Source organism: Lepidochelys kempii, chromosome 5, assembly GCF_965140265.1.
Source record: "Lepidochelys kempii isolate rLepKem1 chromosome 5, rLepKem1.hap2, whole genome shotgun sequence".
Lineage (NCBI taxonomy): Eukaryota > Metazoa > Chordata > Testudines > Cheloniidae > Lepidochelys > Lepidochelys kempii.
Window position 1 is genome coordinate 113,321,483 of NC_133260.1, and position 23,512 is coordinate 113,344,994.

Sequence of the window (23,512 nt, forward strand, 5' to 3'; positions counted from 1 at the left end):
TAGTATACCACGACAGGTATTTGTTGAACCTTTTTTTAAAAAACCTGCAATAACAGGGATTCCACAACCTCTCTTGGAAACATATTTCAGTGCTTAGCTCGACTTAGAAAGTTCTTCCTAATATCTAACTTAAATCTCCCGTGCTGCAGATTAAGGCCATTATTTCTTGTCTTACCTTCCATGGACATGGGGAACAATTGATCACTGTCATCTATGGAACAGCCCATAATATATTTGAGGACTTATCAGGTCTCCTCTGCTCCCTCAGTCTTCCTTTCTCAAGACTAAACATGCCCAGTTTTTTAAACCTTTCCTCACAGGTCAGGTTTTCTTTGATCATTTTTGTAGTTCTGCTCTGGACTCTCTCCAGTTTGTTCAAATCTTCCGTAAAGTGTGTTGCCCAAAACTGGACACACTGTTCCAGCTGAGGCCTCACCAGTCCAAGTAGAGTGGGAGAGTTACCTCCCATGTCTTGCATATGACAGTCGTGTTAAAAAAACCAAATAGAATCATATTAACCTTTTTTGCAACTACATCACTTTGTCTCATATTTAATTTGTTGATCCATTATAAACCTCAGATCCTTTTCAGCTGTACTACTGCCTAGTCAAGTATTCCCCATTTTATATATGTGCATTTGATTTTTCCTTCTTACGTGTAGTGCTTTGCACTTGCCTTTCTTGAATTTCATCTTGACAATTTCAGACCAATTCTCCAGTTTGTCAGGGTTGTTTTGAGTTCTAATTCTGTACTCCAAAATGCTAGCAAATCCTCTGACCTTAGTGTCTTGCTAATTGAGTAAGCACATTGTTTACTCTATTATCCACGTTAATGAAAATATTGAATGGTATCAGACCAAGAACAGACTTCTGTGGGACCCCATTAGATATGTCCTCCCAATTTGACAGCAAACCATTGATAAATACTCTGAGTATGGTTTTTCAACCAATTATGTGATCTTGGAACTGTTAACAATTATTTTCGACAACTCATGGAGGATGGTGAAATCCCAGAGGACTGAAGAAGGTTCAGGTTTTCTTGTTTTCACACTCCTAATTTTTCCTTACCTTAAGTTTTGTATTAATAAACTCTGAAAGCTGTTATGCTAAGAGAGAACCCTTTATCCAGATAAGTAAAATTTTAGTTCTCAATTTTTTGCCAGTAAAAAGACTATTTTAAGAAATGCTGAGAAAATGAATGAATGGAAGTATGAGTGATGTAAGAAATAATAATGATCTTTGTAGGTCATTGATCACATCCAAAATTTGTAGTGATTTAGAGGAATTGTTCCATCTGTACCCCCACAGAGAAGGGGGGCCAAAACTGCACCCGTGGAGTGATCTCTTGTTGTTCACATGAGCTTCACATTTTTGGAGTATGTGTGTTGCAGTTTGGTGAGATATATTGTTACAAGTCTGCCAGTAAGAGAGAGAGAGGATTTACTAGGCTGGCCAAACATCAAGCTTGTTCACTCTCAATCTGGATTGGACTGTGAGACTTGTGGTCCCCTGATTTTCTCAGAAGGCTTCCAGGAGTGAACTGGATTACAACCTTAAAGATCCAGGTAAATATGCAAGAAGGTGCAATTCTTCCAGGGCACCACAATACCAAGAAGGGCTTCTGCCTCTCCTTCCCCTAGGAAGGAGGAGACCAAGACTACAATAGAGCCATCCTGTTCTCAAAGTAACCTTTTCCCCCCTCTTTTTTTTGGTAATCTATCTGGCAGGGATGCCTGATTTTTTCCCCCTCTAGCACTGTGTGTGTGTGTGAGAGAGAGAGAGAGAGGTGCGGGGTGTGTGTGCGCGAGCTTGTGAGTGTTTAAGAAATAGCACAGGCTTGTTCAAGTTTTGAGTAAATACTATCCTAAATCACTTTGTGTCACCATGGGTTATAAAAGAATGTTTCCAGAAACTACTCTGTCCTAAAAAGGAATGTTAGATGTGGTTAGTCACACTGTATCACAGTTCTAGATACATTGGGGAGGGAGGGGAAGTTAATCCTAGATGTCACCTTGTAATAGCGACCTTGAAGGAGTTTAAGTACTGCTTTATAAGGCTGAGAAGTAGACTTTGCCTCCTCCTTAGGTCTTCAGGTTTAATATGTGTAGGAATTGATTACATGTTATGTTAACGTCATGATTTAAATCTTGATTGGGGTCATCCAATGATTTAGTCAGTTGCGGATTTTATCCCATATTGTCAGCTTGATTTGTTAACTCAATTCCAGTTGTTATAGTTATAGTTGTACTGTTTTATCCTTAATTAGTTAGTAAGATATGTAATAGTTAGTTTTAGCTAGAATATTAATTGATTTTAAGTTTGTCTTTTCATTAATTTGTAATAAAACCAATAAAAATCATAAGGCTGGGTTTTCTTTCAAAATTACAAGGGTCACAAAACTCTTCCCAAGGTCCTGGGCTATTTAGCTGCCTACGAGCTACTTAGGTCTATCCCTAAATTAGTATTTGTCTCTCACAACAACCATATTTTTATAATAAAAAATTGGGACACTTGCACAACATGTTTATAAGGTTGTGAACTAATCATATAAAAAGACAAAAGTGCACTTTAAAAATTATATATGTATGCATGTATGCAAGTGCTGGTGTTACTACCTCCAGTTTCTGACTCAGCGGTGGCTCATGCATATTTCTTTATTTTGAACAAAAGAACAGCTTTGATAATATCTGCTCATTTGACTTTTCTCTCCAAATTTTGTTCATTACACTGAACAGTTGTTCCATGGGACTTTTTATTCCTGCTATACATGGAGCAAGTTCTGATCACTATAATATGATGCCCTGAACAAACATTTTGTAATTTCAAAACCAAAATCAGGGTGTTTCATGATGATATGAGAAGCCAGGACTATATTGGTAAAGTTGGGATTTATAGTCCCCTTATATAAGAAGTAATGAATATTTCATGTCTGAATTAGAAGTGAAATAAATTTGTTTGATGCCTTGGTCTTAATCTGCAAAGCTATCAAGGGATCAGGACTGTACTACATCAGATTCCATTTATGACTCTTCTGGGCAGCTGCACTCTTCCAGATCAGTGCAGCTAACTAGGTCAAAGTTTTCTGAGTACTGGAGATAGAGCATTTTTGCCTAAGGACTCAACTTTTGGAATGAATATCAAATGAAACCAAAGTCTTGCTGTTTATGGAGTGCACTACAAGGCTCATTGATTTTTCAAAGCCTTTCATCTATAACTGTTAGGGACTGGCACGTCTGCGTCTGTGCCTAATGCTTGGTGTGGGAGTCAAGCCTAGTACTGTCAGCAGATGTCGGGAACCCCCACTCAGAAGCCAGGTGCCAAAGCCAAGGGTCAAAAGTCAGGAATCTCAACTGGGTTACCTGGAGTGAGACAAGGCAGGAACACAGGGTGGGACCAATGCTGGGAATGAGCAGGTGCAGGAGCTATCTCAGCAGTGGGCAAATGCTTTGAGCAGCCAGTGCCCTGCTGCTGATTTTAAGAGAAGAGCTGCTAATCCTCTCAACCAGTCAGGCATCTTGGCCAATCAAGAGGCTCAAACAGGGCCCAACGGCACTTGTTAGACTGCCTGGGGTTAAGCTAGCAGATACGCAGGCTAGAAGTTAGTCCTTACTTCTGATCATAACATAACGGGGTTATTAATATAGGGAGAGGAGGAAAAAACCCTAGAAGAACACCTAAGAAAGGCAAAGAGCTGAATCCACTTTGAAGTCTGCCATGGAGAGGAGTTTGCAAATCTAAATTATCTGTTCAGAACCCAGATGCTATGGTGATAAGCATGATAGTAATAAATTGTCGCATTGAAACGTTTTAAAAAGCATTAAACATTTCTATTGATATCTTTTGTAATTGCTAGTTTTATAAATCCTCTGTTCTGGGCTTCATCATCGTCACGGGAATTCCCAAAGTGATGTAGCCTCCTTGCAGATTATGCACCACCCAGATCAATCTCTAGTTAGATCTTCAAGGGGTCTAGCTGGATATTCAAGCTTTTGGAGACCACATGATCGCCAGCCATTTAGCAGCAAACATGTTTCACGCTTCATTGGTCTTCCATCCTAATATGTCTTTACCAGGAACACCACTGAAACTGAACCAGTGATGATGGAGGCAGTTGTTGGGTTATGTTTCAATTATCCTCATTTCTGATCTTCTCCTGCCATTTGATATGGAGCAGCTGATGAAGACAAGAATCAAAAATGTCACTGTGGTGCACTTCAGTCTTCCTCAACACTCGTGTTTCACTGACTTACATTAGAGTTGGTATAACTGTGTGGATCTATGGATCCACAGCTTTGTAGCAAGCTTATTGTCACGACATCCCCACTGAAGCTGCTGAAGGGCCCAAAACACAACAACTGCTGCTATACAAGTGTCCATATCTTTCAGGCATCCTCCAGCCTGTGATGCTACCCCATTATTTGACAGTTGCCATCTGCTTGATGTCCCATCCAGACAGGTTAATACTGAGTTGGTTGTAATCTGGAGCTGGAGGCTGCTTGGTGGCAGGGACTTAGTTTTATCTGGATTGTAATGGACCCTTGCTCTCCCGCTCGGAGGGAGGCCACTCATTCAGGTTTCCTTTGGGCTTGTCTGGCCAAGGCAGGAAGCTGCAGAACAGTCTAGGGCCCTTGTCTCCCCACCAGCTACAGGGAGCTGGCTTCGGCCAGGCAGGGCTCTGGCCGCCAGCAAGGCAATCACAGTCTATGGAGCTGGTGCAGGCTTGGGCTTGAGGAGGCTCAGACTGCCTGCAAACAAACAGTCTCAAGGCTGGCTTTAGCCTGGGCGGGGCTCAGGCAGCCAGCAAAGCAACAGTCTATAAGGGAGCTGATAGGGGAGGCTCTTTCTTCAGAGCGGGAGCTTCCCTGCACAGTGTAGGGAGTTGGCCACCCCGGGGTAAGGTGGCAGGGGGAAGCGGGTCCACCCTACTCCACCATGTCCCGGACCAGGGCCCTGGCAGAGGCAGGATTGGCTGCTCCTGTGTCAGTGGGGATACGGCCGCAACACGCCGACTGAGCCACACCTGGCTCCGGAACCAGCTGCTCCGTGGCTGCCCCGGGCCACTTCCTGCTTCTCCAGGTTTGGTACCTCTCACTTCCCGGGTTCCTTGTGGTACACCGCGGCCACTCCTCATCGGGGTCTCCCACTTCTGTGGCTATGGGACAGCCGGGGGTAGGTTCCCCTCCTGGGCACGGCAGTACAGCAGGAGTGTCCTCCTCTGGGGATTCTGCCCCAACTGTGCTACATGGCCTTCCTCTTATACTTTTGGCCCTGCCCCAGCACTTCTGGCGAGAGGGACAGGGCAGGCTAGGTCCTGCCCACCAAGGGGAGTATAGTGGGCCCTCCCTCTTCCCCTCGGAGGGAGGCCACTCAGCCTCACTACATGGATTAGTAACCAGACTGACGTGCTGTTTCTTGCCCAGTCAGATCAGCCACAGTGATTCACCAGCTGAGATAACAAGCCATCTAACAGCATCTCTTAATGTATCCACCCCTCTAATTTTGTATATGTAGTAGGTCCTATATTGTTTTAAAGGGTTGCGGCCAGGACGTTGTAAACTAATCCATTACCACATTGTTATTCTATTTGCAATTATTTAGTAGATTCATCTGTGTCTTAAAATTTAAAAGTAAAATTTAATATTTAAACATTTGGGTAAAAATTAACCTAAAGTACCAGATTTTCAAGATATAGCCCATATAGAGTCTTGTTTACAGAAGAAATTATCATGCATGTTAAATGGGAGGATGTGAAAATGGAGCCTAAAGAATTAGTTTGTCCCAAATCAACACAGTTCAAGCTTGATATCTGCCTGACTTCCTCCCTCCGCCTGTTCCTTTTTCCTTTCTGGCTTCATTCTTCCCTGCCATCCTCTTCATAGATTAAAATATTTTTTTATTAAAAACACAATTCCTACAAAAATGAAGAGCTCTCCAATTTCTTTATTAATTCTACAGAAGATTGAAAGCACAGAACAAGGAGCGAGGAAAAAAGGACACTTTCAGATTGACATAGCAATCAGAAAGAGAACTGTGTACTATGAAACTTGCATTAAAAATGCCTCTTTGGGTGAAATTCTACTCTTAACGTGCATTTTCTTAAATTTTCAGACTCCTTTATAGTTTCTGCTACATGATAGCATCACAAACCCTTTGTTACATTCACAGCAGAGCTATTGTTATCTCTTAACTTATCTAAGAGTTGCTTTCTTTATTGGTGGTGGGTCATCTTCTTGAAAAGTAGGGGGACAGAAATAATAGTAAAAACTTTGTGAGAGAAAAATCTTAACAAAAGGGACTATTTTTGCTAAGGGATTCCAAATAACTAATTTGAAAGCCTACAAGAGATGTTTTTCAATTTAAATTAAGTTTATAAATATTAAGTCTAGGCCCCCAGATGAAAAATTTGGAGCTGGCTTTAAAATTCTTTAAAAATTGCGGAAGTACAGATCTGTGGCTTGGTTTGATCCATTTATAAAGATAGTGGCAATTTGCAAAACAAATTGCTGGATTTTTTGTTTGGGACCATCTCTGATAATACATAGATATTTGCAACCTGAAGATTATAAAATCCCAGTGCTCACTAGAGAATCTTTTTCCCATTACAAGATCAATGGCTTTCATTTGCTGGGACGGGTCTTTTGTATGCTGTGAGATTTTATCATGTTGTGGAACACTGTGGGATGTAGATAGGTACCAGGAGAAAACTACTGCAGTATTCTGCAGTCATAGTACAGAACACTACATCTTGAATGCATAAAGTGTTGGCCAAACCATACTGAATTTTTTTCAGAGAGGTTTGGGATCTGTTTGACTTACTACTACTTTGAGGGATTTAGGGTTAGGGCTGCTCTGTCTTTTATCTGAGCCTATTTACCCATTGCTAATAAGTATAGGTTTTGGTTTCAGGTTATCCTCATGTTTCCGGCCAACAAAATTGTCCAATCTTGGGTTCATTGAAAAAGTTATGAGGTTACAGTAATTTTAGGTAAAAGAGAAAATTTGGAACAGTGATCCACTCAAGAAGCAAATACTAAGACCGAAATGGAGAGCTCTGTGTACTCCAGTGACAGTATAATGAAAATAATTGTTTAAAAGCCAAAAGACTTGGAAATAATCAAATCCACATATTACAAAATACTGAATTTCCTAACGTGCCTTACTGCTCTAGGAGAATGATGGGATCCCCTGATGCAGGTTGTTTCATGAAAGGCTAACTCCTATGGTTAAATATAAGACAGTATTTTATTTGATATCTGAAGGAAAGGGGAACTTAGGGTTAAGTAACATTCCTTTTTCTTCATTGTCACTTTGTGGGGGCAATATTTAGAGAATGCTACCAGACATTTGAAAATGCAGTAAATCATGTTGTAAACTCATACATGCTGAGAGTTGTGATACAGGGTCATGGGTCATGAGAATTCTGGTAAAATGACAGAATCAAATTTCAGTTTTTTCTTCATTGACATGGTATGTGGATTTTTCTGATGTATCTTCTGTTTCTTTCAATGGAAGTTTGGAATGAAAGTTTCAAACTAAAATCAATTTGTTATTCAAGCTAGATAAAGAGAAATTGAGAACTTTTCTATGGGTTCCACTAGATCTGTGCACTCAAGAGGTTGAGGCCATTTTATTGTAAGCAAACAATGAGAAGACTTTAAATTTTTACTTGTGCCCAACAAGACTGAAAATTTGTGTTAATTGTTATGAAAACAATGAAATATAAACTGGTGACCCTTAAGCTTGCTAATTTTGATTTAAATAAATTGCTACCCTCACCTCCGTATTTTCGGTATTCCGTATACTTCTACGTTCTGAATATGAAGAATATTTTAAATACTCTGAGGCCTCAGCAAGTTTTCAAGACTGACCTGTGTGAAGTGTTGTACTATGCGGTATAACAAAGGTTATGCTTTCAACTAAGCTTTGCTTCTGGAAGTGAGGTGGTGTAGCTGAGGAGCATTCTTGTCCAATGGTTAGATCATGAGACTGGGAATTGAAATTTGGCTTTAGTTCTTGCTGCTTTCTTGCCATGTGACCGTGAGCATATAATTTAACCTCTCAGTAATTCAATTTTACCATCCGTAAAATTAGGCTAATCTACTACTTATTAACTCATCAACCTGTGTAAGTCTTTTTAAGATCTATGGATGAAAATGGCTGTGTAAGAGTTGCTTGTGATTCTTACTGTTTTTATTAGCCTAACATTTATTGCCAATAGTTTGATTTTTTTTCCCCATTAAGTCAGCTGAGGGTACAGGACTTGTAGGTTCCAAGAGAGCAACTAAAAAAAGCTCTAAATGAATCCTATGAAGAGTCAGTTTTTTAATTCCACTCCCCTTATTTTAATGCAAGAAGAGTGTTGGGGTGCATGTTTACTCGGATTTATTTTTGGTCTTTACATAGTCTGTTAACCATGTCATGACAATTGGCTTCTTTAATACAAATGGTGTTTGTATGTATTACATGTTCTCCATTTATTTTAGGTCCCAAATCTAATCCCAGTTCTGATGTTTAAGTTGGGAAGGCCACTGGAGCCTTTTTTGTACCGGGATATTTTATATACTTTGCCTTCTCTGGGTGTACACAAGGTCAGTATGAATAGAAATCATACTTCATCCAAAAATGATTTTTAATAAAGGGAATTTTGTATTAGTAAGTCACTAGTTACATTGAATGAGTGAATGTAGACATGGATATGCATAACTTGCTTAAAATTATAAGTGATTTGTGAGTTTCTGCATAACTTGTTACTTAATATTTATGATGGGAATATGACAACTAATTTTAAGGGATGAATTATGTATTGTGCTTTAACTATCTATAGTGTATTTGTATATCTCATGAAAATGTTTTTTAGGATCATTATGCACCAAAATCTGTTAGAAAATGACTCCCCATTTCTTTTTGATGCTGCTGTGGCCTTTGAGATATTTGACACAAATGAAGCATCTCCTTGTTCATCGATATTAAAATAACAAATGCATGTGGTGAAAAATCTCTTTCAGGTCTGCATCGCTCAGATTCTGCATGTGATACAGGTGCTGGGGAGCACGCCAAAGCTTAGACCTATTACTTTACGCTTGATGACGTCCTTATGGGAGAAACAGGTTAGAAAAAAGTTGTGCAGTCTGTAATGTTTTGGAAATCATCCATACCAATAAAGGGTTCTTTCACTGTCTGCCTTATAAGTTTGGGTGCTTAATGCCATGCTGCTATGGCTCAGAGCCTTGACACCAGTAGCCAGCCTGTAAACATAAAAGCCTCACTCTGGCTTCCGCCAGCCTAGTTATTCCTTGCATGGTGACCTCAACAACACTTCTGGTCCCAAGTCTCCCTAAGTTTATCTACCCCTAGTTCTTAACTACCAGACACTTGGATTTTCCCCCTCTGGTTTTTCACCCCCAAAGGAGTGAAACCCTCCCCAGTTATCCAGATTTGGTACATACACAACACACAGTTTACACAATAGAGATCTGCTTGGGGTAAAAATAAACAAAAGGTTAATTTCATAGAAAAATCAGGGACTCAAGATGAAATAGCAAGGTAAACAAACACATATAAGTTACATAGAAAATAAACATAAAGATGCAACTTCAAGATTTGCACTTCTATATTAGATAAATTCCCCTTTCTAATAAGTGTTACCTATTGCCTTCTAACAGCTTCTCAGCATGCCCCTGTCATAGAGGGGATCCAGCACTCAAAGGACTGCACCTCGTGTAGATACTGGCGTTCAGTTTCTGGATGTCAAACCTCCGACACAAGCTTGCTTTAAAAAGGCCTGTTGTTTTCTCTCTTGTTCGTCAGAGTGGGGGAAACTGCTTCCTTTCATACTTTTCCAAGGCTGGGGTTTTCTTTCAGTTTCAATGCTTTTCCATTTATTTTAATGGTCTATCATTTGCCTTTTCCTGGGTTGTACAATGTTTGGTGCTTGGAGCAAATCTTGTCTGGTTGGGGAGGCAGCCCCTCCCTGCCTGTTGTGAGGAAGCGCTGAATGTTGCAGCACAAATTATGAGCATAGTTTTTTTATCTACACAACTACATAAATTCATTACTACAGTTTATATGCATATCTCATAATGACCATCATGTTCAGAACATTACAAGCTTTCATAAAAGACCGTACCTGACACATTTTATAATCAATAACATTGTATCCAACCAGTTGATTCTATTGTTTATTCTTTGGGGGTTCAACACCCTCTCCCCGTTGAGAGATGTTGTCACATTTCAGGGTACAATCCACACCAGTGAGGGGTTGTCACTGCCTGCTCTGCAACCTGGGGTGCCACACAATGCTTTCCTGGTGTAGCTCCAAGCCTGGGCCGCTCACAAACAGCCTACCAGCATGGGTCACATCCTGAGTATCTGTGTATAGCTATAGCTTTGGTCCAGCAACTCTTACTCCAGCAGCCTGTCAGCAACACACCAGCCAAAATCTGCCTTCCACCAGCCTTGGTTACTACTTCCAGGGTGACCACAACATCCTCCCAGTCCCGAATTTTGGCAAAAACATGTGTTCAGCTCTGTCCAGCTCCCTCCTGGGTAGCTCAGATATTATAGGTTCATTGCCCTTGTAAAGGGTCAATATTTGACAGTTCTGCTACATTAAATGGAGTTACCAAGCAATTTAGTTTAAACACAGCACTGGATTAGTTTATATTAAAAAAACAAGTTTATTTAATGACAGAGATTTTAAATGAGCACAAGTATAATGTATTAAAGTCAGAAATGGTTACAAGAGAACTAAAGGTAAAATGCTTTCTGGTTGCTAAAACTTAACAAGCTAGGCTTGATTCAAGGTAAAATCCTTACCACAGGTTCTCAGCAACATTGCTGATCAAGTTCTCAGGTCAGGAGCTCCCCCAAACTCAAAGGGCTGGTTCCTTTGTCCCCTTAGGTGAAAGAGGGAGAGATAGAGGGAGAGATTGGGAAAGATGCCTTGGGGTATTTTTGCCCCTCACGTGGATGGGCCACTCACCCTTTGAAGTGGATTATTCTGAGGCTTACGCCTCAAAGCAAGTTTATTCAAACAGTAAAGAAGGCATCCTGGAGTCTGGTGGTGAAAGTGGCTCCATGCTCTTTCTTCTCCACTATGCTGAAATGCAGATTTGCCCTGTCTCCTGCCATTTACCCCTCTTGTTGTCTCAAAGACCCAGTTACTACTTGTGTAAATTGAGGTAAACACACATTCCTTTATTTAGGATCAACATTCTTAACAACTTTTGCCTAGTCAGGGCTGTGTGGTTTGAATATAGGGAAACATTATCATATAGGGGAATTTACCTATAATGTTGCTACATACATTTCATCATGATGATTTTGATGAGCAAGTTACTAGTTTTCAAATGATACTTCACAAGGCATATTTGCAGAAAGATTATTGCAGTGTTGGGTAGGGTGTGGATACAGGGCTGCTTTCGGTCACAGGTGTCTGGTTCCCGCTTGTCACACAGTCTCCCAAAGATAAACTACAGTGGATATTGTTTTACATGCTTTCCCCTAGTAGGGAAAGTACATCATTTTGAATGATTGATTATACTAGTGCCTGATTATTAGCTGTGGAAAGCAAATTGTGTCAGTGATGCATTTATTAATTCTGATGTATTGAACAGCATCTACAGTTGGTCTTTCATGGAGCCTGTTATGCATCTCATTGAGTCTTGGAATGAAATTATGAAATAATTTTGTTTATGAAAGATGTATTTATACTACTTTACTCTGATGCTTTCAATGCATTATGCAATGAGTGATAAGTCGTTTCTATTTGGTTGCATGTTAATAGATTACTTTTTAGTTTATGGGGAAAAATGTATAGATTCTGTGCAAAGAAGCCACTTAAATCACAGCACAGTATTCTTCTCCACTGATGAACCAAAATGCAATGTGATTTGCAATGTAAATGTTCCTTTAGAAGCTGTGTAAAGGCTTTAGCAGCATAAAATCATGTCACCAACTTTTAGAAACTTCTTTATATATTTTAAAGATTAAATGTTTTTTTTCTAGGATCGGGTTTACCCAGAACTGCAGAGGTTCATGGCAATGTCCGATATGCCCTCTTTGTCCATTGGGAAGGATACTCTGTGGGAAAAGGTGATAGCTAAAGCTGCTTCCATCAGAGATATATGCAGGCAGAGGTAAGAATGAGTGTTCGTTATCCAACTTAGAGAAGGTGCAGGGTGTTTAAAGGAAAGCTGTGCTGGTCACTTCTGATGAACCTGTTATCTTAATTGAGGGGCTTATGGTTTTTGATGGGGGCTGTAATAAATACACATTGTCTTAGGCAATACTTCAGAAGCTAGTAAGTATAATGTGTATACATGTATTTTTAATATGAACAGAATGGGACTATATGAAGGCCTGATAGGAAGCACATATAAATAAAACACAGTGCTTCCTATCAGGGTTTACAAAGGAATTCTGCTTTTTCAGGCCTTTCTGTGACAGAGTTTAAGTGAGACATCCCATTTGTGCAAAATTTACTTGGCGTCCACAATGGAAGAGCCAGAATCATACCACATGGATTCAACTTTGTGTTTTGTCCACCGTTAATATGCTGATATAGAAACACTGTTTGAATGTTGTCTTAGATATGGAAATGAATGAGCCATGCAGCTAGCTGACACCCCAACTGTCCTCTTGGACATCGGGGGTTATGTCTACACAGCATATTAAGGCCAGGCTCCATCTCAGGTTTGACCCCAACCTCCCCTTCCATCCACACACAAATCAGTCTGACTTGTTGAGCTTACTCTGAGGACCATAACTTCTGCATTTCCTGATTGAGTGGACAAAATTATAATCCTAACATATTAATGTAAGTTTTTGTATTTAATTTGTTATTTTTTCTAAAGGAAAAAACCCTCTGTTCTAATTTCACTGTATACTTTAATGTCTGCATAATCAGCGCTGTACATGGGAGTTATGTACTGAAGAGTGACTATATTAAAAAGGCTCCTTCTTATTCATTCCTACTCCATATGTAAATTTTGAGACATAGCTGCTTACTTTATTGACTGAAAAAAGTTTTTAGTACTTCTGATTCTTGGTTGCACTGAAGAGCCAGCACATCTCTGGAGGGTGAGATGGATTTTATTTTGGCTCATGCATTGTTAATCAAATAATGAACTAAATTCTGATTGTAGAATCTTTAGCTTGGTGTTTCATCATAAGCCAGAGGGATCCCATTTTTACTGTCAGGTTCCAGGTTTTGATGGCAGGGCTGACAGTTTTTAATTTGTAAATTGAGACCATTTGATGTAGAGTTATTGAGATACAAACATAGAACCTCCACAATGCCATTTTTATAAAGTAACATTTCAGAGCAGAACCACTTTCTCTGTTCAGATTCTTAAACCATGTGAAATTCAGTCTACACATTTAAAGTAGCAGAGAAAGGCATAACAAGAACTGATGGCTGGAAACTAAAGCCAGACAAATTCAGATTAGAAATAAGGCATGCATTTTTAACAGGGAGGGAGATTAACCATTGGAACAAACTACCAAGTGAATTTTAGGTTCCCTTGATGTCTTCAGTCCAAGACCAGATGCCTTTCTGGAAAATATGCTTTAGTCAAACACAAGTTATTGGGCTCAGAACAGGGATAACCAGGCGTATGTCTACCTGAGCACAGACCCAGGGTGGGCTTGGACTCAGGTGGCTAGCCTATGCCACTGCTGCGTTTTCCATGGTGCTATTTTTAGTGTGCCAGCTCAAGCTGACCTAGTGCACATCTGTCTACCTGCGATGGGAATCACACCTCTCCGCTGCAGTGTAGACATACCCCGGGTGAAATTCTGTGGCCTGTGTTATGCTGGAGATCAGACTAGATGAGCTAATGGCTTGTGTCCTTAAAATCCATGAACATTAGTGTTATATAGTTACATTATTCCATACTCCTAAAAATATTGTCTTTAAACCTAAAGTAGTTTTTCCCTTGTTCATGCAAAACTAGTTTTTTCAGTTGCTTGTAAGTGTTGTGGGGTCTTTTCTCCCACTTCCACTTACCTACCTGGAGACTAGTCTTGTGTGAAGACCACATACCTGGGATGATTCATACCTCTTGTGACATTCAGTACTGTCTGAGTTATGAAGGCACAGAAAAAAACCATACTCTTTTTAGAGTAGAAAAATGTGTGATTTATTTTGATCATGGTTTATTTCAGCCAAAAGAATTTTTTTGGGGAAGTTATGAGCATCTGAAACCTGGGTTATAAAAGAAGTCTCAATGTAACTGTAATATTCGCTGCCAAGTGAATGCTATAATTAGAGTTGAAAGTTTAAATGGGATTTGTGATAGCACAGTGGAAATGATTTAGAGGCTATAGAAAGAAAACTTAGAAAGCCTAAACATGCTGTACTTACATCATCCAGTCAGATGATTTATTTATCCAAGTTGCTTAAAGAAATAGTCATTAAGTGTTAAATAGGAAGCAGTCCTGTGTAGAAGAATATGTGCTTGGAAATATTTCTCTACATGTCAAGAAGCTTTGAGGGGTGGAACTGAATTTTTTAAAGTACTCTGCCTTCATGTAATATTGTTTTCCACTAGGCCATATCAACATGGAGCTGATATGTTGGCTGCAATTTCCCAGGTATTGAATGAATGCACAAAACCTGATCAAGCCACACCTGCTGCTTTAGTGTTACAAGGTCTTCATGCACTTTGCCAAGCTGAGGTAAGGTTAATTTGGACTGTCCTTTTTTTGAGTACTGCTCTTCATTGCACGTTTCCATTTTCTAGCAGGCGTTGCTGTAGAATAGTACCATGTTTCCTTCTGTTAAATTAAACTTTTATCTTTTCCTATTTATTAATTATTCACTGGGAAATTTAATCTGAGTGTTTCCCTGATCAGTTGCTGTGATATCCCTCCAACAAGGAGCCAGGAATTTTAAGTCCTTCACAGCTCTTTTGTCTATCAACAGGCAGATGTCGCCTCAAGGATTTTTCCTTCACATTTTAGATGTGGCTTGGTCCTAATTGGCTAAGAAGTGCACACATCCTATTATTGTTGTTACCCTGTGTCTCTAAACCTGGTCCCTTTGACTGTCTCATGCACGTATGTCTTTCATTATGTTGTTATGACTGTAAGCTCTTTTGGACTGAGACTGTCAGTTCCTATGTGCTTGTACTAAGCCTAGCACAATGGAACCCTGATCTGGTTGAAGATTCTAAGCACTACCACAATATGTACATGTTAAATAATAATGTCAGCAGCCTGCAATTTAATTAATAAACACCTTTATAAAACAACAGACTCCACGCTGCTGCTAAGAACCAACATCTGGTTAAAGAGAAAATGATCACTGAGTTTTCTTTTAAAAAGAAAAGGAGGACTTGTGGCACCTTAGAGACTAACCAATTTATCTGAGCATAAGCTTTCGTGAGCTACAGCTCACTTCATCGGATGCATACTGTGGAAAGTATGCATCCGATGAAGTGAGCTGTAGCTCACGAAAGCTTATGCTCAAATAAATTGGTTAGTCTGTAAGGTGCCACAAGTCCTCCTTTTCTTTTTGCAAATACAGACTAACATGGCTGTTACTCTGAAACTTTTCTTTTAAAGTGGGGTATCATCCTTTTTGACTTTATCAATGCGTTTTCAACATTAGACTAAATTACTTTTTAAACAAGCTTGCCCCGTACTAGCATTTTTAGATTGTATTTTCTCTCTTATGATTTGGAGGCAGGGGCTATGAATACTGCTAGGCCATGCAGGATAGAGAGTCTCAAAACAATGCCCAAGCTGCGACTCTGTATGTGAGATGTGTTCCCCCCGCCCCATACAGGCTGTCCCAAAGAGCTGCTTTGGGAAGAAGGAAGCACTCCTGATGTTATGCCACTGGTGAGAGATGGTAGGCCAAGGTACCACCAGGTACTTGAAAGTGAGCGCCTTATTTTCCTGGAAGGAAATAAGCATTGTGTGGCACACTAAAATCTTCCTCTCACCGCTGTTCTAATTTTGCTTCAAGTCCTGACACTTAGGCTATGTCTACACTACCACTTACGTTGGAAGAAATTATGTCACTCAGGGGTGTGGATAAGCCACCCCCCCGAGTGACATAAGTTACACTGATCTAAGCACCGGTGTGGATAGCGCTATGTTGACGGAGAGCTTCTCCTGCTGACATAGCTGCTGCTGCTCATTGGGGGTGGGTTAATTAAGTTGGCAGCAGAGCTCTCCCATCAGCTTAGAGTGGCTATACTAGAGAGATTACAGCAGTGCAGCTGCCCCGATGCAAGCTCTCTAGTGTAGCCATAGCCTTAGTGTGCCTGATTTACTACTTTGTTTCATCAACTTCACACGAGTGTCATGGCTTAGGGAACCAGGCCTGCTATCACATTATTCTGTGCCTTGGGCATATCATAGAAAATTCTTGTATGGGTTAGTGGTATGGACAACCATTTTTTGGAATGAGGGTAAAACAGTTTTTTCCCAAATTAGTATTTAAACGTCGGTCTCCAGAGCAAAACTTGAGACACAGCATGCAATTTAATTAATAAACACCTTTATAAAACAACAGACTCCAAGCTGCTGCTAAGAACCAACATCTGGTTAAATATTTGGTGGTTAGTCAGAGTTTCTTGGTTCTTCCCTCATTCTGCCACTGACTAAAAGTGTGATTTTGGGCAAGTGACTTAACCTCTCTGTGTCCCAACTTTTCGATCCGTAGTCCTGAGATAGGTGGAGATTGTGACCTGTCCTGTGTGCCCTTGCAGGAGAGGCATAAGGCACACTCAGAATCTGCTTCCTAGTCTGCACTTGAGCCAATGGCACAACTATGTATGTGGGCTTTTGGCGCAAAACATTGTTGAGTCCTTAAGAAGGTGGTCTGATCTTTAATGAATGTTTGTAAAGCCTTTTGAGATGCTCAAGTGAAAGTTCCTGTATAAGTGAATTTATAATAAAACTTGCGGTAGTACTAATATTTTGGTCTAAAAATTGCAGAAGAATAGTTTTCAGTTGAGTTGGATGTAATAATTGTTTGGTATGCCATGTATACATAAAGTAGGTACCACTGTACATGAATTTTTTACATGAATTTTTAGAGCATTGGGTTTGCATTTGGGTGATTTATGAAGAAGGCTAAATCTTCCTTTTTGCTTTTGTGTAACAGAGACCTTTAAATGAATCTATAGTATGCACTGACTTGCATGTCAAAATTATAAAATATACAAAGTAGTTCTTGCCAGGCCACATTTACTAATTGTGGGCGAATCTTTTGTTTTTTTTGCCAGCATGATTTCAACAGAAGCCCGCATACTTCTGAGAGGCCGTCTATCCTGGTTTCTAATTGATTTCATGTGTAAAGTGTTGTAGGCAGGCCAAGAAAGATTCAAGAATGAAAATGCTAAGCATAGTTGTTGTTTTTTAAAAACCTCTTCCAGGCTGTTTCTGGAAGTGGTTTCTTGCTGTTTGCTTTGCAAGTCCACATTTATCGTCTGTCTTTGACCAAAAAAAGGAAACTGGCAAAGTGGAGCAGTATAGTGAAATAAAAATTATGCAGATGATAAATTATGCTAACCAGTGAATTGGATGTTTAGTGGAAATTGCAATGTTGGACAGTCTTAAAACAGTGTGCATTAATAACTTGGCTATTAAAACTAAGGTTACACATTTTTTACTCTTAATACATGGAGAAACTAAGATTGTGGTTTGAATTTTTTCCCCTTGGGTTAAGATTTCCCTTGTGTCCTTTATTGAGTCCTGTTGATTCATCATCACCACTCAGGTATTTTTCTTAGTCTTGTGTTCCTAGCTACTGATGTTTTAGTTATGTTCAGCTCCTTCAGCCAGGAGTACAGATGCTATTCTTTAATTGTCCAGAAGGGTTGCTAGTGAGAGATGCAAGGTGCATTCTCCTCCTTACTCCAATTGCAGCCCTCCCAGGGCAGTGTGCTCCATCCACAGCATTCCTATCACTCTCAGAATGAGTAAGCAAGAGTGTGGGACTGGAAATCCTACCTGCCTATGTCTCCCGAGTAGTATGGAGAACTTTGATTCATCTGGTTGGTGGGAATTGGAGACTTTTTGAAAGGTTAAAGAGGTGCTTGACAGCCTCCATTCTGCATTCATCTGCTACTCCCACCAATGTCTCTCTGCTTTGTGCAAGCCCACTACCTTCTCCTCATTCAACTCACATACCAAAAAGTATGTAAAAATATAGTCATTGAGGTTGAAAAGTCAAGCACTTCAAGGTTAGGAATTACCAGAATTAAGTTAGTATGGCCAACCTTAATTCATCTTTGTTATGTGTGTACATTATGCTACAGTCTCAAATTAATGATCACACACTCTTTTGTCCCTAACATCCCTACTTCTTTCACTGTTAGGCGACCTAAAGATTTGGTTCATTGTTACTTCCCCTATGATAGTTTTCACCATGCTTTGCACTAGCTTTTGTTGAGTAACTGCACAGTCTTATTGGTGTAACCCTGTTTTTTTGCCCCATCCATCCTTTTCCTAACCCTGTTATTCTGTTACTCTTTTTGTCACATCATATCTGAATTTATTTTGTAATTTCCTAAGGACAGCAATGAAGACTGACCATATCTTCTTTATACTTCAAGGCAGCTAGTACACTTATGGTCTCTATAATATAATAAGTAGTAATAAAAATATAGTTAGCTTCAATTTGACTTTTAATTCAACAGTGTGCTTTAAATGGGGAGTCCATTTTTTTATGAAAGTTTTTTTTTCTTAAACTCCATTAGTTCTTGGGCTTAACATTTTTTCAGAACAAAGGTAAATATTAAACTGTATTTCTTTAAATATTATTTGCAACAAACTTGGCTTTTTATTTGGAAAAAGGTTCTATACATTTTCAATTTCTATTCACGCAACAGTGTGCTAAGTTTTCTATATGCATATAGTAAGACAAATGTTAACAGCCCCTGTAGATTGTAAGAGCTCTTAAGAACTCATAGACTAAATAGAAAACAGTCTAAGTAGTCAACAAAGAGTCTTCTCTGACATGCAAATATAGGACTTTCAGTTTATGAGACTAGTGAGGCACCTGCTGTATCATGAAGGCGAACATAGCCATAATGGTCTGAAACCCTGTTGTGAGAGACTGAACCTCCCCTACAATGGCAGTTACGATCGAGTGTGATCTTGCTCCCAAGACTTCTGCCTTTGTACTTGAACCTCTTGGTGGTTCACCAAAGCCCAAGTTTTTGGCTCACTTTTGGGCATTGTGCAAAGTGTATTTTGTTGGTTTTGTTTACGTTATTCTTGCAGCTTAGCTGTCCACAAATTTTATATAGCAGCAGTGGTCATTTTTATTATGCACAATGCATTGTGAGTTCATATACAGTTTTATTTTCGCAAATAGCTCTTAGTTGCTACAGCTGTAAATACTTTCTAAATTACTGAATGACTATACCACTTTGAAATGGAGGGTAAGTCTGATGGGTTTTGCTGTAGTTGCGTGTTCTAGAAAAAGTTCTAATAGGAGCTGTAGTTTAGTGCATAATCTGAATATTTCAGATGGTGACTGTGATGGATGTAGAGCTGCTCTGTAATAACCTATGAAGGCTAATGCTATATGTTGACTTGGTTATTGGGATGTTTACCGTATGAATATGTCGGTTTTGTTTAATAGTAGCCTGTATGGAAAAACAAGCAGGCAGGGGAGAAAAATAACTTAAGATATGCCATGCCTCAGCAAACACTTGAGGGTTGTTCCAACGAGTTTGCCTTGACCTCCTGCTGAGCCTACTGGGGCAAAAGCTTGGGAACTGAGAAGAACAAAGAGATTCTGTCTGGATTAAAAGAGTCTCTCTCTCCTTAGGGGAAGCAGACTGACACATGCTTCTGCTGTGGTGTCTGAAGAAGCTAGGCCTTCCTAGCTAACTATCACATGATGGTAGGGCTGTAGGCAAGGTAGATGTGCATATAGACTGTTGTTTTAAAATCCTTTTTCTCTTTTGCTTCACTCCTACTGTGAGAATAAACAACAGTTTGGTTTAAGAAGGCTGTCTGGTCACTGTATCCATCACTGCTCACAGGCTCCTGAAGGGAAGAACTGCAGGTGCCAAACCCACTTCGTTTAGTTGGTATCTTACCTAAAGCCCTGCCATACTGGTGACCTAGGCAGGCCTAGCATCTTCAGACACCCCAGCGGGTGCCTGTGTCAGTCTGGTTTTCCCAAACAACTACCTCCCCTTCCTCCCTCCCTCTTTTGAGAGAGAGCATGAGAGCAAGCGTACCCCTTTTAATCCATCCAGAGTCCCTTTGTTTTTGTAAATTCTCAGACTTTTTACCTTATTAAAACCATTTTGGTAGGTTAAGTAGGAGGTCAAGGCAGATTCCTCTGAGCCTATGGCTCTGCCATTGTCCTGTAACAACCCTCAAGTGTTCGCTGAGGCATGGCTTATCTTTAGCTATTCTTCTCCCCTTCTTTCTGGATAAGCATAGTTGATATACAGGTACTGTGCCACCAGGCCTGGTCTAAGAGTGGGAAGAATTGTGGAATTCCATCCCAGGATGCGTAAAAGCATGAGGCCAGAGTTTGGGGGGTGCATTCAGAGAAATGGAGGGGGGACAGAGATACAACCCTCCAACTGTTCATTCTTATAACCACATTACTACTGATTGTGCCAGCAGCCACATGAGGTCTCACGATAAATGGATGTGTTATTTGTCTCAGGGAGTAAATTTACTTAAAATGCCATCCTCTCTTCTCCCACTCCCTTCCCCCAGTTCAGTACAGAAAGTTAATTAAAATATGCTCTCACAGTGCTGCTCCTCTCCTTGTGATCAGTAGGTCTAAATAACTAAAACTTTCCTTTCCAGCAAATTTATTTCCAGGCAGTGTTCTGTCCAGCAGTGAGATATGCATTTTAAAACTAAAAAAAGCAAAGACAAAACTGACTTGACCAGAAATCCTGAAAGCCCATAAATTATAAAGGTTGCTAATTTTTCAAGATGGAAATGATCTGTCAATCTAAACAAAAACAGAACCAACGAGTATAAAGACAAAAACAAATGTTCAAAGAATTTGCACCAAAAGCCTTTAGATTAGAGAGTCTGGATTTATGAACATGCTTTTTCTAATCGGCAACAATTCTGCTGCGGCAAAAATTAATAGGCGCCTCGGCATCATGAAGAAAAGCTCTTTCATCTTGCTCAGTTCCTAGAGGGTGTTGTTTTTTCAAAGAGAAGCATTGTACACTTGAGCAATAACTATTGAGGCACAGGGCATTTCCTGGGGATTCATGACCGGCAGAGAGAGTTCACCTCAGGCTGTTTATCACAGTCAGCTATTCCTCCGGAAATGCGCCATGCCAAGGTTGTTATTGCTATTATAACCACTTATTTATTTAGTTTTTAAAAATGAAGTGTTTGGAGAGCAAAGTACTTCTTCCTTCTCTTCGCACCCACCATTGTTTCTTCACAACACTACGGGGTGGATGATTTTCAGTGGGGCTGCTGCTGTGTCGGACAATTCTAGAGAATTATTTCCTTGTAAAAGGAGCCAATCAGAATTCTAGATTTTAACATTTTTAAGGGTTATAAAAATAATTTATTATGGAATTTTGAAGGCGTAGCTGGAAGCCCATAAATGGCTGGCCAGAGTGCACAGCTGTGTACTGTAAGGTTTTTTAGTAGACTGTAGCTTCTATATTTATTACATTCCAGAGATCTTTTAATAGTGTGGTTCAACAGTGTTACTTTTTTAGATCTATTCATATGTTTTATTTGGTGCCATTTCCCAGTCAGAAAATTCACTGCATCATCTTTTCCTCAAGCAGAAGTCTGGGGCAAGGAGTATTTGTGAACAGACAAGACCTATTCTAAATTCTAGTCTGACTCAAAACAAAGCAGTAATTTGTAAGCTGTGAAGTCTTCTTCCAATGTACTCTTCTTTTGTAGAACCTGCGTGACTTATTTTCATCAAAGAATTTGCCTCTCTCCATTATTCTTAAGTTATATATGGATACAACTCATGTAGGGCTCTAAATTGTCTCCTATTTTTTATTGCATTATTGTGACATACACATCATATTTATTGTACGCTTGCTAGCAGCAAGAAGTTTAAACCAGGAAAAAAGTCACTTCTTGTAAGTCCTAGAACAATCTGAACTGTGGAAACAGGCTATTAAGTGCGCATGTATGCAATATGTTGTTTATATGTGAAGCATGCAAAGTAGAGCGTTTCTTTGCCTTGTTTGTCTTTTTTATCTTGTTGGGGGGGGGATAAAAATCATTGTTGCTACACGGATTATTTTTTTAAAAGTATATCAAGGGAAAATCATATAAAATACCCAGCAGTAAATGTTTAAGGTTAGTTGCTTTTGATGTCTAGTACATTTATTAGACTGTTTCCTTAAATGTTATAGCTCTTGAAATATTACAATACTACATGAGCTTTGGAAATAGTATCATGATTTTCAGATTTTCCTCCCCCATCCCCACCTCCTCTCCACAGAGAGCGAGATTTTCAAATGTGTGTACAAAAGTGGCTCCTGTATTTTGGGTTATAGAATGGCAAAATGGACACTTTTCATACTTGAGCTGATATGATTAGTTCAGTGGGCTAATAGATTGGTGCCTTATTGGAGCATCTGCTTTAAATTAGAAAACTCCATTGCGGGTGTTCTGTGTCAGAATACAAGCACTGTTCTGGATAGTGTGGGTGAATTGCAGGATCTCAGTGAAGCTCTGAGGGATCTTTAAAAGATCAAATCAGACACTGGGAAGGTTTTAATTTTGTCAGTTAGCAGCAGAGGAGCCTGGCTCAATGGCTGCAAAGCATGATAATCTGAATTAACACCACTGGGCTGGAAAGAATATCATGACTCGGACTATGATAATTGTTTGTGCAACTATGCTATTTCAGTGAATAAAGAGTATTTATATAGGTTTATGCCTTTCCTTGGGTTGCCATGTTACTTTGAATTTGGAATGGTGCTTGAATTCAGCACATGTGCCCAAATGGAATGGTCATGGGAGCCCTATAACTGAGTCATATTTCAAGATATAGTGTTTTAATTAGTTATTGGATGTGATACCTCTGAGCCTGCCTAAACCAGATGAGTCATCCCTGAGCCAGAGCATGTGATAAGTATCAGAGGCAATTACCTGCAGGTCTTGTGATAGGCCCCATGCCATTAACGAGGGTTCAGGCCATCCACAGGCAGGATCCCATTCAGGTGATCCTACTGGGATCCGGGAAGTGGATGGGCAAAGCCCACCCACTGCTAAAGGATCCCCCCCACCCAGCCTAAGAGGGGGATCCACAGGACCTGGACACCAAATAAATCCGGGGGACAACTAATGAAATAACAGGGACGGGAGTGTGGTCAAAGGGTCAAACGAAGGGAACCGGACCCATTCAGGTGATCACAGGGCAGGTAGTCAGTCTCCTAAGTGAAGCAGTCTCTCCAGTCTGTTCAACATCACTACCTGCCCAGGAACACTCCCATTGCCAGTATTTTCAATGACTGGCCATGATGCAGCCTACTAAGGCTCCAGCTACCCTTGCTCCAGACTTCTCCTGTTCTAAC

At 40.0% G+C, this 23,512-nt stretch overlaps 1 protein-coding gene across 6 annotated transcripts in view; it reads left to right on the forward strand.

The window, feature by feature from the left end:
• FOCAD (focadhesin) overlaps nt 1-23,512 on the forward strand; it is a 199,885-nt gene that overhangs the window by 79,620 nt on the left and 96,753 nt on the right. For all 6 annotated transcript variants that reach the window (XM_073345495.1, XM_073345491.1, XM_073345494.1 and 3 more), the window contains 4 exons: nt 8,483-8,587; nt 9,005-9,106; nt 12,006-12,136; nt 14,552-14,678. In XM_073345495.1, coding sequence (XP_073201596.1) covers nt 8,483-8,587; nt 9,005-9,106; nt 12,006-12,136; nt 14,552-14,678 — 465 coding nt within the window. The remainder of the gene's footprint in view (nt 1-8,482; nt 8,588-9,004; nt 9,107-12,005; nt 12,137-14,551; nt 14,679-23,512) is intronic.